We start from the raw sequence: 13,414 nt of genomic DNA, 5'->3' as shown, positions 1-13,414 counted from the left end.
GCGAGTGGCGCGCCACGTGTCGGGGCAGCGCCGCACATGGAAGTTGCTTTTTATTTATGAAGTGCATGCCGGGATTTATCGCTCACGGCCAACGACGCCGACGACACCGGCTTTTCTGCGACACGAGCTCCTTAACGCTACCGCGTTAAAATTAGAGGGTCTCAGATGTCTCTTAAGAGAAGAGTGGCGAAAGCCTATCCTTCCTCTCCTATCATTTGCCTCCCATAGTTTGCCTGCTATAGGCGTTCTTTGAAGTGCTGCATATAATTATAATTGGTTTAGAGGAAAGGAAAGGCGCAGTATTTGTCGCACTTTCTCGGCAAGCGTGTGCTTGGACGGTACACCGTCATCCTGTCGCGTGGCGTTCCTTGGCGCGCATTCAAGTGTGGCATTGCAAATGGCAGGAACGCTAGAGAAGAAGTAATATCGGGGAATCTCGCTGAATATGACAAATCTCGCGCACAGTTCTCGCGCACAAATCTCGCGCACAAATCTCGCGCACGGCATTTAATTCAATGAGCCTAGATATACTTTCGCCTTTAAAAATCAGCTCGCATTTACTTTGTTCTATGGAGCGAAAGCTATAGTGGCCAGGTTGCAACTCCCGAGTTCGCAGAGTGTGAGCGAATGACCTTGAGATCCTCTCAGGGCCCCAGCCCCCTTGTCCTTAAGCCTCTCAGTGGGGATTAGGATATTATGAAGCCGAAGCTCCACCTGTAGGGCTTCAAACTATAGACTTAGTCGTTTTAGTGGTAATTTACGTCTAGCCCCTTGTTCGAACCCGCCCGGTTCGAACACGGTTGAGTTCAGCATCCGAGCGTCTTAACCACTGAGCCACAGCGGCGGGTGCTTCCCTTTTCTTAACCAGGTTTCAGGAGGGTGAAACCTCCGAATACTTTTTCCTAAAATGTACATAGTCCAATACATCATCATTGTTGTGAGGACACTGAGAAGCGCACCTCGAAGCATTTCAGTCACAGGCACTCCATCCCACTGCCTTGTTTTTGGCTCGTCACACTGCGACGCATTCTAGCGGTGAACGAGCGGGGGGGGGGGGAGCGGGAAGGGTGATCAAATTGCCTGGGTAGTGTAAAGAAAGATGAGCCAGCACCCATGAATTCTCTCCTCACTCATCCCTGCCATCTAATTCAGTTGCGGCACCCAGACCTGATCCTCTCTAATGCTTGCGATTGAAGAAACTGAAAAATCAAATAAATGCGCATAGCTGCAGTGTTTAACGTCCAAGGCATAGTAATGCTATAGGGGACAAAAGTGTCTCTGGACATGAGAACAGCAGTCTAGGGGCATAGGTGTCTTGTCTAAACCGGTGACATAATATTACAGCCTAGATTAGCGAACTTGATGGCCAGTTTACATGAACTCCTCATATTATGGTTTAGCGGATTAGTCCAGAGAAAGAGCGTATTTTGTGAGCGAGAGGCGCGACTACAGCAAGGCAGATAGCAAGAGTGCAGCGGAAAATGCCACTAGAGGGATTTCCCGAGCAATTGGCGTAGACAGGTTGTCATGACGTCGCGCCCAATGATTTTGTACGGAGACTTCTGCCTGTCACTTGCGGTGTCACATTGGATGGTTATCGCGCCGACGTCATGAGAACCGATTGACGCCATTGCTGGACGACCGCCTTTTTGGGGCATTCACCGCTGATTTTCTGAGCTGTACCCGAATACAGTCCTCTACTGCCTTCCTCCATGTCTTTACTCTGTGTATCTATAAGCAAACTTGACTCGTTACATTAGTCTGAACATCAGTCTGAGGCAAGCTTGATCCTAAGTTCTTCCTCCTCTCCCCACCCCGACCCCCTTTGACTAAGAACAAAGACTGCGCTTTGGGCAAAGTGGTAGACATAATAGTTTAACAGAGCGGGAAGAAATATCAATTGTAAGAACATACACAAAACAAGCATGTGTGTTTTAGGTGCTCTTCGTATGATCCTGTCTCATCGCGCTGTTAAACTATGTAACAACAGAAATATCGTCATCAATTGCCGCCTACGTATCCTGAGGACCTTCGTGCTCGACAGCACGTTGCTAGCACGTCTAATGGTATTTTAACATATCAACAACAGAAATAGCATTGTACAATGCAGTGTACTACATTTGAGCACCGTTCGTGCGGTTTGCCTTCGTCGCTTGTTTTTGTTGCTGAGCGTAAATCCAAGCCAAAATCTGTTATTTACAGGCTGCTCGGCACAGTACTTGTAGAGATGAAGGTCGTACTAACACGCTCTAATAAACAATGGTCAAGCCCCCCCCCCCCCGGGGTCGGTGAGAGGCTAGGGCGCTCGACTGTTGCACTCAAAGATTCGGCATAGAATTCCGGCCTCTGCGGCCGCTTTTCAATGGAGGATAAAAGCGATGAGACCGGATGCTGTGCCATGACAGTGCACGTTAAACAACCCCTGGTGGTTGAAATTTCTGAAGTCCTCCCCAATGCCATCCCTCATAGCCTTTGTCGCTTTGGGACGTTAAATTCCGTAAACCAAACCAAACAAAACGTGGGTCATCTGAGATGGCCACTTCAAACACGGCATATGAACGCCTACAAATGAATACAAAACATTTACAAAATTATGCTGGGCCAATAGCTGAAGCCAGTAGAGGCCCATTTTACACGTTGTCATTCAAGAAACAGTATATACACAAAGTTCGGTTATACATCATCAGCATGGGTGATCAGCACTCAAGCGCACACGTAAAATATCACCAAACGCACTCCTGAATATTCGACAAGTAGAAACGTTTAATGCAGACGACGAAGTTTCTATCCATTTTAATTTCAAGTGGCAGATTATCCGTACTTTAATAACAATGCCTAAATCGCGGTTCACGCGTCTTGAAAACTTGCTTCGGAGACTACGTTAGAGATTTCACTTGGGTTAAAGATTTCGTAGTGTGCCAGCGCTCGTAGCTCATAAGCTCTTAGTTACATGTGGGTCTGGGTCATAACGTAAAGCCCCCTTTTTTTTTTTTTTTTGAAGTAAATAGCCCAAAGGGTTGCCACATATCCGTGCCCTTGTTTTTCTTGCATCCGTGGAATACCTGTGCTTTCACAAAGCTGAGGACGAGTCACTCTAACCTTTAGGATATTCAGAATTCTGGCAAAAGAAAACACGACGGACAGAAAGCCCTGCAACCGCACGCCAAGTCAGAGCAGGCACCGCGAATAATGAGCCAATTGACCGAGGTAGTTAGAAGATTGTGTGCGCCCGTACTTGGGCGTGGGATGCGAAACAATTATCGGGTTAATTTTAATTCGTAGCCTCGTAAAAGGGGCGATAAGCTTCGGAACCGTATTGGTTTTTTGGAAGCGACGGTACCGACAGTTCGAAGCAGATATTGGGAAACTCGAAAGAAAATAGGCTGACACAAATATTAGAGAGCCTTCCTCAGACCTTTAGTGTTTCGCGGGTTTTGAGGTTATACAGCCACACTCTACGCTATCATGGCCAAATTTCGCGGACGCATTCGTTTCTCTGCAATGTTCTCGTCCTTAGATTGGCTTCATCTCGCTGGCTGGTGGCTGTTGAGGTAGTGCGGTCAAAGTTTAATCTCAGTTTTTCCATGGTGCCAGAGCATTAGTGTTGACTACAAGGCACGGCGATTGGAAAGCTAGGGATAAATTCAGGTCAAACAGAGTTCTGAAATATAGACCGAAACCTCAGTGCATCAGCATTTTTCGATTGTGTTCCTCCTTTCAAACTCGGTCGTCAAAGCTGCGACGGTTGCACTGAACGTCAGCATATACACTGCGCGCGGCAGGCACGGAGCCGGCATGGTAACATAGACGCGTTCAGGTCTGTGCGAGGTAAAGCATCGTTGAGTGTGCCACACGCAATTGTTGCGAATATCTTACATCGAATTTGGCGTCCCTCACTTGGCTGAGTTTCTACCATATTACCAGAGATTCGGTAGTTGGAGGCGCGAAGGTGCCCACGGCATCAAAACGGCGAAGCTCCAAACAAAGTTCCGTAAATTTTGATAAGCAGTTATGTGACTGCAACCAACATAATAAATGAATCACCATAATTAATCGAATGAAACATAGAGATGAAAATAAAGACACACAGTAGCACCTTACAACGCTGATGCTCTACCACAAGCGACGCTTTTGCATATGCAGCATGTAAAAACGCCGGTGCTACTTTCTTTCTTGTGTGTAGTCTTGGAGCTAAAATCGTTTTGTAATGTAATACGGAGATTGCAAAGGGTTACTTTGCATGTTTATGTAAATTGCTTGAGTTGTGTGTTACGGATTTAGTGGAGCGAAATACTACAGCAGCTTGTCTGTACGATGCATGGTGCTTGCATCTATCGCACTTTACATTAGCGCTTTTCTTTCTTCACAATGCATCTCTCAAGCGCTCTGCATTAGCCTGTTTATCTCTTCATCTTTTCCCGTCCTTCTAATAATACCTTATCTTTAGGCAGCTTAAGCCACAGTTTCTGTTTACCTTCGCTTGACGTGATCCGAAGCCCAGCACTGGCCTCAATAATAGAAGTGGTTCCGGGCAGACCCTATTGCTTAGCCTTACTATTTGCCTCTGTAGGACAAGCAGAATTCTTAATACGTGATATTAGTAGAGCGTAATATTTTCTATGGCCCCTTTTGACAGCATTTCTGAAGGCGAGGAAGGCGTGTGACGACGCTTGCCGCGCTAAAAAGATGAAAGCTTCCTAAGGAGCAAAACAAAAAACTTCCCAGCAGTGAGGGACACCCCGAAGCCATGATGAGCTGTCCGTGACGTCGGCTTCACCAGAACTGGTATCACAGGGGCTTCTTCACGTTGAGCAAGGAAGTCCTACTAGCAAAACTCCCTTTTTTATCTATCAGGGGCGTCTGCAATTCGCAGTTCATGTGTGTTTTTAGCGTCGAGTTGCTTTCGTTTCCACGGTGTTGACATTGAAGGTATCATGCGTGACGAGTACAAGAGCAGATCAAACGGTAGGGATTGCTTTCCTGGGAGATAGGTAAGGATAGAAGAACCGCCTCCTCAGGTGCTTAGTAAAGTTCATAACTTTTGTGGCTTCTCTGGCAACAGTGTAGGTACCCGACTTTCGTAAATGTCACGAACTTAATGTGAAGAAGTCATGCAAGAGACGGCCTCGAAACAAGCAGCTGAGAAGCCTTACACAGAGGTAGCTTTCTAAAGCCCGCTTGAGAGTGTGAAGATACATTTCAGAACATTTTATAACATAACATCATCAAAGCGTCATCAAGGTCCAGCATTATCGGCGCGAGCGCCGCTTCTACGAGGATTATAACAGATGATTTTTTTACGGCTTATAGAACTGTATTTTAAAACTTTTGAGTGGTGCCTCGGTACGGTCCGTGCAGGTGGTTTGTACTGCAAGGTGGAGATATCATAAAGGTAATATGCGTTAGAGCTAACAGAACGAGTTTTTAGAATGCTAATTTTTGCCTTCTTATTTCGAGCCACATTACTGATTATGAAAATTTAGAACCTGATCTTCACGACCTTCAATTTTTTTCTTATATTATTGCGCCTTGGAATAAAAAATAATCATTTAAAGAGAGAATTTTGCTTAGATGATTATGTATTCGTTAAGCGTACGATAAAGTCCGAAGTTTCCGGTCCGCCTATCAGAGCCGGTGACGTCGTTCACCTTAATCTGGATGCAACGGGCGCGTCAAAAAACTGCCGCATCTTCAGTTCGACTCGCCTAGCGTGCACGGTGCCGCAGCGCGCATGCGCTGAATTCGTCCTCGAGCGTAGATACATTTTTAGCATGCACTTTCGAGTAGACGACAGGGGTCTTCGGAGGAACTGAGGAAGTCACCTACCGAGGCACTTATCTGTTCAAATGGCACAAAGCATTCACAGAAAGCCGTTATTACGTCCAGCCCAACAACGGTCCAGGCGCCCGTCTGTATCTGTGCAGTATCTGGGCGCCTTTAAGTATCTGTATGACTGCAGAAAAGTTACAGATTATACAATCATGAGGATAACTTTCCCGGACTGCCGCAGTTCCTGTAGAAATCCATCGACTTCGCGAATTCCTAGATTATTCGGGACACACATCCACGCGCTGCCGCTCCGTATCGCCAAATCGATGGCCTTGGAATCCCACGTGGTACTAGTCACAAAGCCGCTTCCACAGTTTCTGGCATTGTTCCAGTGAAACTACTGAGGATAAGGGAAACAAAATCATCGTTACACTTCCTCGAGCAGGCCGCACTGCTGATGGATTGCATCCCAAGCAGTCTTTTTCCCCGCTCTGTGTCTCTGTAGTCAATCCATTTGGTATCAAGACACAGGGTTACGCTCAAATCTCTTCTAGCAGCCTTTCCACAAGTATCTGAAACGCGCGGGGTTGCTGTCTGCACAGTAAACCGCCATACTTTTCCCTGCGCGTGAGGAATGCTGGGATGCGAGACCGGAGTAGTCGGCGAGAAGAGAGTAGCTATCAACGTGTCGGCGACGTTGGGCCACTCCGGATCGCGCTCTTTACTTCCACCATGCCGCGTCGTTGCAGTATCGGCATCGGTTTTTCGTCAGCGTAACGTCATAGATGCCGACGCGAACGCGCGTTACGTCGGCCTATTTCCGGGCCTTTAAGCTCTGTAACGCAATGTCTGCCTTTATGTACAAACTTCGCGAACAGACCGCAGCGAGGTATCTCTCGTAATTTTAAATATGAAAAATTGTTAACAGCAAAAAAGGAAAACAATCAACGAGCTTATTGCGGCGGATCGCCATCATTGGTGCTATACGCAACCTTTACTCGCGACAAACGCTCCTGCTGGCTGGTGGTGGAGCGCACCTCGTAAAGCTTTGTTCCCAAAAGTTCTCGAATCCGAGCAAGCTTATGTAGCTGCCTTTTCTTGTTTTCCCCTTCGATGCGACTTGAATATTCAGGAAAGATAAAAATGGTCAAAGTCTTTTCATCTCTGATATCTTTGATGCAGACATTGATTTAGGTACTTCTCGATAAACTTACCTGCACATAATATAAGACAAATATTTACCCTAATTCCTTCGAGCTTCTTGCGTAGTGTTCCGAGTCGACTCTAAATTTTTGGAATAATTGCTTTCTTGACTGAAGAAGCACAAATGTGCGCAAAAAGCAACTAAACTGCTTTGCCATTGCGTTTCTCTACAATCCTGCATCGATTTAATGATTTATTCATCCTTCATCTCATACTCTACTTATGCCCTGAGGCAATATATATCGATTAAAGAAATATGCTTGCTTCTCAATCATTCCACTTTGGTTCGCCATCCACGCCGTTGCTGGAATAACCTTAGCACGAAAGATATTCCCGAGTCATCCGAACGTGATACTCAGAACAATATGATCACACAGTTCTTGTTAACAGGATGTACACAATGCTGTTTAGGTCGACTGTCAATGAATGCATCTTTTCGTTTCTTTTTTTTTTTTAATATACAGTGGTTTTATGTAAGAAAGATGCGAGCACAGAAGTCAGTGTGAAAAGAATTCTTTCCTCAAAAGCTTGACGAAAACAAAAAGCGGCTTAGGGAAATTTGACATTCCAGAGGCGTTCACATTGGAGATCGCACATAAACAATGCATGAAATATTTTGTTCGGGTCAAGCATAAAGTTTGATATCGACACAGCGCACGTTCCGAAGAATTCCTGATTCAATGTGGGACCTGGTTGTGTGATCTCGTTATTCCTCTCGCGAGACCGGACGCAAAGTTATCGACCACAAACCGAACTCGAGTAAAGGCTTCCAGTTCCAGACTACTGCTTTTGTTGAAGCTTTACATACAGTCTAAATTTAACTATCCAAATTTGCACCTTTGATGTTGGACATGGCCGATTTTGTTGTATTCCTCCTAACGATAAAAGAAGTTTTGTTTTGCTCTTACAACCAGAGGTAGCCCACCTTCTGTGCTATTCAGCTACTTAGTATGACGGGGTCGTTCGAGCCTGGTCTTGCGATGGGGGTCACGTACAAAGACATCTTGTCATAAAGAGCTCGCCTCATGTTAAATTATTCGTGACGATTGAAATTGTTCAGGAGCGATGCACTGCTGAGTGTTTTCAACTAAAGAAATTACTTTAGAAAGCAAATAGATTAATATTTTTAGTAGCCGCAAATTTGAGCGATGTGTTGAATATGCATGCAGATAAACACACGTGCAGCTGCGGATGTCAAGAATATCTTCAAGTCAGACCCGAATTCTCCGAGACAAAAGCCAGCACTGATAGGCGATGTTTCCAACGTGGGAAATTCGCTCACTGTGGCATAACATAAAAAAAAGCAGTGCCCGAGAAGCTAAATAAAAATATGTTGTCGTTTTGTTTTATGTGTCGCTTCATCCAGAATGTTAATACAGTCACTGGCATCCACGATAGTAGTGTTCCGTCGTTATAGGCGCGAAGGAAAGGGAGGTCAACGAGCGCCTGAACATTAGGTGTTCTTTCCTCATATTTTACTTGTATGTTCTAATCTAGAATGCTCGGCCTTAACTTTGTTCACTGTCTATTTCTGGTATATGCGAATAACGCCGCCAGAACCATTCATAGGAAAGAGCTGCTTCATTAAGGCATATAATAAGGTCAATATCAAATCTAATTCTCGACGGCTTTCTTAATGAAGCAAATAGGAGAGTGAAGCTTCATTTTCTCCAAAGACAAAAGCGTTATCACCGCTTCTTTTGTTTGATCAAGGCTGCTGCCTGCCATTTTTAAACAGTCTGGGCAGCCTTAATTTCAGAGCGAACAATTCGATCCGACAAAAGCACGCTGCTTTGGGGGCTTTTTATTTTCCTTTTTTTTTTAAATGCTGGTTATAGTGGCCCTGGCGATGACTGATCTAAAATGAGTAGGAACATCTTCAATATGCTCCCAAATTCGTATGCCGATACAGCTTTAGGAGGCGTAACTCAAATTCAATCGGAAATATGGAGTGAGCTTCGGTCTTTCATGCACACATTGAGTGCAGAAAATAAATCTTCCACAAATATTTTTTCATAAGTGTTTCCATGCGTCAAAAGTAAGATGGTGCTCGAACTTGATGGCGCTATGCCTCAGTGTATAAATACGAGGAATTTACGCCGAATTTAAATGGTTCATAGTAATTATCCGTGAATGCTTTGCTTTAGCTTCATCACACTTCGTAGATACCAAGTAAATAAACATAAAACGACGACTGTCATCCAACATTTACAGCACCTGCAATTTTAGAGAGTCAATAGCTGCTTTTGAAGAAATACTAAATTGAATCCTTGAACCGTTTTCTACAAGTGCACCGTGATTATTAAAGAACCCCAGATGGCGTAAATTTCTGGAGTCCTCCACTATGGTGACCCTCATAGTCTTTTGCGCTATGGAACGTTAAACCATGAAAACCCAAGCCAAACTAAACCCGCAGAAAATAACCAGCCTCAATGGCAGCAGTGCATATTTGCGCCGGTGTTAGTTTTATAGTGCTACTGTTTTTTGCTCAATGTGAAAATACGCTTATCGAGTGCATGCCCTTACCTTTAGAGCCTGGTTTAAAAGATACGTACGAATATGTTTTCTTCCAGCGTCTTTCCACAGAAACAAAATACAAACACTACACCCCACACTTCTAGAAAAACAGGTTGTAGAGGGACAACTGCATTTTTTTTCTTTCATAATAAATGAGCACTTGAATGGCTTAAGCACTTGCTCTGCACTTAGTGCTGCTCTTGTGAAAAAATATGGTGGCAGCAGTCACACTAAACCTAACGTGCATTGGTGGATTTTATGCTTTCGCAGTGATGATGGGCGTCGACCTTCCGGACTTCATTCTGAACCGGAACCAGCCGTCAAAGAACCTGCAGGCTCTCCGGCAGCGCCTATTCGAGAGCGGCCGGAGGCGGTGATTCCCAGGAACCGCGTCGAGGAAGATGTCGCGGGGGCGTCTGCACTTTTTTTTTTCCTCGGACCGCGCCAGCCGCACCGCTCTCTCCCGCGAGGTACGGCTCACTCTACTGCTCCTTATGCTTAGTTTAAGGATAATAGGCTGCACAGGGTTTAATATATACAGCTTGAGGAGCAACGTCCTATAGAAGTTCGGAAAAAATACGCGGTCTGGGTGTAGCTTTGAGGGAATAAAAATTAAGTGCCGCTGTGCAAAGCATAAGATGGCATGTCTGCATATGTGAGGTGCGTTCCACTCGCTGACGACAAAGGTTGCAATCAGGCCGCGAAACGATGGCCTATAGGGAGGTGGAAATTGTTTGGGTACCGGCACACTCTGGACACCCTTGGACAGAGGTGGCTCACATGAATGCTCGAGGTTTCATCAGAAGAGCAGGTGAGTAGGTGGTTCCAGGGAGGCACACGAGAGATGGGCTGGTATCATTTCACGACATCACAAATCGTTATAAACTGGGGTGGAGAATTTATCCGCCCCCGGACAAGCAGTTGGTCAAGGAACGGGAATGCGTCTGGATCAGATTGCAGACTAGGTATTTCCGCAATCCACACGTATTGAATAAAATATACCCGGAGGAGATTCAGCAGGAAGGCAGATGGTGCTAGGAGCTGGCAACCTATGGCCATATCTTATGAAGGAGTAGCATAGCGTCGCCGGCGGAGGACGTTATGCGTGATCCTTCTCACGAGCAGTAGGAGCCAGTGTTGGCCAATTCAGATCCGGTCGTACATACTAGGGCAGTGGAATCGGCCACCCAAGTCGCCGTCAGCCATAGGGTTGATGGCCACCTATATGGAATTGTTCGCACGTGCTTTCTGGTGGAATAAAGTTTTTCCATCCAAGCAAGAAGCACGAGGCTTAATGTGCGTGCGTGTACTGGGCACGTAACCCTAAGTGAGTTCGCGCCCCACCTGAAGTGCTTGTTAGAGGCGCGTGCAGAACCTCATGGCCCAAAAGAGGAAGCGCGCTGGGAAGCCTTTTTAGAACTAAATACGAAGTGCTTGCCCCGCTAAGCCTCCCGCCTCTCCCAGCGGAAAGAGGAGGGGGTATGAAACTAATCGCATGTACTGAATGACCGCAGCTAGCGCAAAACAGAGCTCATTGAAGATCGTAAAGTATGCGTTAGTCAAAACTCTTCATACCGCAGAGTTCGCTTTTGAGCCATGCACATGGGCAAGCGTGACACTTCAAAGATTCCAAATATCCATGACGACTTTTACTCATCACTCCCGACTTTCGATGTTGAGGGTGCATTGAGAGATCGGCGTACTAATGAAAAAGTAACCTCGTAGTAATGAAAAAGTACAAACAGCAATAACTTACGCAGGCGAATTAGGCCTTCATTCGCTTGTTTCCCAATCTGGCGGTGCTATGAAAAATCAAGCTACCATTTCTAGAATCAAAGCTGTCATGCCTGATCTTTACTGATCGAACATTCCTGGACATGAGCGTGTGAAAGAAAGCGCAACTTTTTAAATTGAGGTCGTAAAAAAGTTGTCTCTTTCGTGAACGCGGCCACAGTTGGCTCTGATGTGGCTTGCTTGTACGTGTATAGGCAAGCCACATGATAACGTACAGTCAGGAGAGACTGCCTTTACTCTATATGCCATTCTCTATGTTCTCACCCTCCATACGACCTGTTGGCCGTCTCCACCAAGGAACAAAAGACTAAGAAGGGGGTAAGGGCAGTGGAGACGGGCAACGAGCTTTCGATTTGTTTCTGGCGTGAGTGGTGGTGGCGAGCGGAGGCAATTTCCTGTTTGGCTGGCGCCACCGAAGCCGTACGTGGAGGTCCCACAATGCGAGCCGCATCATCCCCCTTACTCTGCAGCCGTGTCCGTGTTCCGCTTAAGGCGGCCGGGAGCGCCTTATAGCCGGGGTCGCCAGACAGGGCTATCGGTTACTATGGTCATCAAGGCTGGCGTCTGCGGTGGTACTAACGCCTTGTTACTTCTCGCTTGGGTGTTCCGGGTTGGAATTTCTTGCCTCACTGTCTTTACAAAGACAAAATAACAGAGGTAGCCTTGTTCTTAGTCGCAACGCTGTGCTCTGCTTTCTTTGCATTGCCGACGTGTCTTTAGCTGCTCGTAAAACCGTTTCGAAATGGATCGTAATGCGCGGAGTGCGAACAGTCGTCTTACCCGAAAACCAACGGCGAAAGTCATGACCTTCGAATTGGGTTGCCACGTAAAAGTGCGCCGCCGAATAAGAAATTCACGCAAAAAGATATTTAAAGCACGAGGTAATGCAAATCAATCCACTATTAAAGACTTCTCTTTTCATTTTGATTAATGAGCTAGACGCTCCCTAATTAAGTACAAGTACCTCATTTGGGGACTGACCAGTCACAAAATTGCAGATGTCATTTCACTGGGTGCACGTTAACGGTAATATTTGTATAAGCTATCAAGACTCCACGTATGGTCTGCCTGCCCTAATATTTGTTTTTTTCTACAGCTCCTCTTGTGCGAGAAAAGTTACATATTCTTAGCGCCGTCATGGTAACGCGGTATATTCCTCTTGTGGTATTTTTTACACAACACACAAAGTGCATTGTTCATGGAAGAATGGTCTTCAAGGTTTACTGCCCAGCTCGTAAATCTCATTATCAAACTACTCTTGCATTAGAAACAAATCTTCAGACAGGCTGCTGCCGGGTGGCTCAGTCACAGTGAACAATCGATCGAGTCATCACGTCCCCTCTCTCAGTACTCGCCAAATTTAGAAAGTGAAGATTGTGTTGCTTTCAAGAGAAGGAGACCGAAAAGAAAAAGCTTCTGTCCTCCATTTCCAAGAGCCTTCAAAATGCTGCGAATGCTCAGTTGCCTGGCACATAGTGAGAACTGGGCAATAAAAAAACACTGCCCAAAATAGTATATAATGAATCACAATTTACTAAGCCTTATTACAATTGCATTACATTGCATTGTTGCGAACTGCGGTGTTAAAATTAGCTCTTTCTAGGGTTAGTAAAATATTCCTGCTAAATTAAGCTGTAATTTTAAAAGACGTGCCTCACATTACTACTTTCGTGTGGCATCAATAGCCAAACCACTGTTTGTGTGTGCCACACTCCTCTCCGCTTCCCGCTTCATTCAGACAGACCGCTGATGCCGATCAGTATACAAAGTTCGAACTCTAATTAGCCTTTCTCGTACACTCGCGGAATGAAGGTCAGCATGTGGAAAACGCTTGTTTTTCTATATTTGTTTTTCGACGTCGTTTTCACCTTAAATGAAGAAATAACTGAAAATACTGCCTGCATTTCTCGTTATCTTTTTTTTTTTCCACATAGTGAAAAAACAGGTCATATTAACTGATTAGTGCCAGAAAATGCACTAAAAGAGACCAAGCGAGAGGAAAGGGCAGGTAGTTCAAATTCCATCGTGAGATCTAAAGTCGATGTAGCTGCTGTTAAGTGGGAGGAACTGCATATCAGCCGCTAACTGCATTCCTGATAGGCCTTGCTGTAAAACCGATGTCATAGCGTAT

At 45.5% G+C, this 13,414-nt stretch overlaps 1 protein-coding gene across 2 annotated transcripts in view; it reads left to right on the top strand.

The window, feature by feature from the left end:
• The window catches only part of LOC146191257 (uncharacterized), a 93,097-nt gene that overhangs the window by 77,634 nt on the left and 2,049 nt on the right, over window positions 1–13,414 (top strand). For both annotated transcript variants that reach the window (XM_084601742.1, XM_084601741.1), the window contains one exon: window positions 9,760–9,959. In XM_084601742.1, the coding sequence (XP_084457868.1) occupies window positions 9,760–9,866 (107 nt within the window). In that variant the 3' untranslated portion in view covers window positions 9,867–9,959. The remainder of the gene's footprint in view (window positions 1–9,759; window positions 9,960–13,414) is intronic.

The sequence above is a fragment of the Amblyomma maculatum genome, chromosome 4 (assembly GCF_055883805.1).
Source record: "Amblyomma maculatum isolate TAMU_Amacu chromosome 4, ASM5588380v1, whole genome shotgun sequence".
Classification (NCBI taxonomy): Eukaryota; Metazoa; Arthropoda; class Arachnida; order Ixodida; family Ixodidae; genus Amblyomma; species Amblyomma maculatum.
The sequence above is the reverse complement of the archived record's forward strand: the minus strand, read 5'-3'. Positions and strand labels throughout refer to the sequence as shown.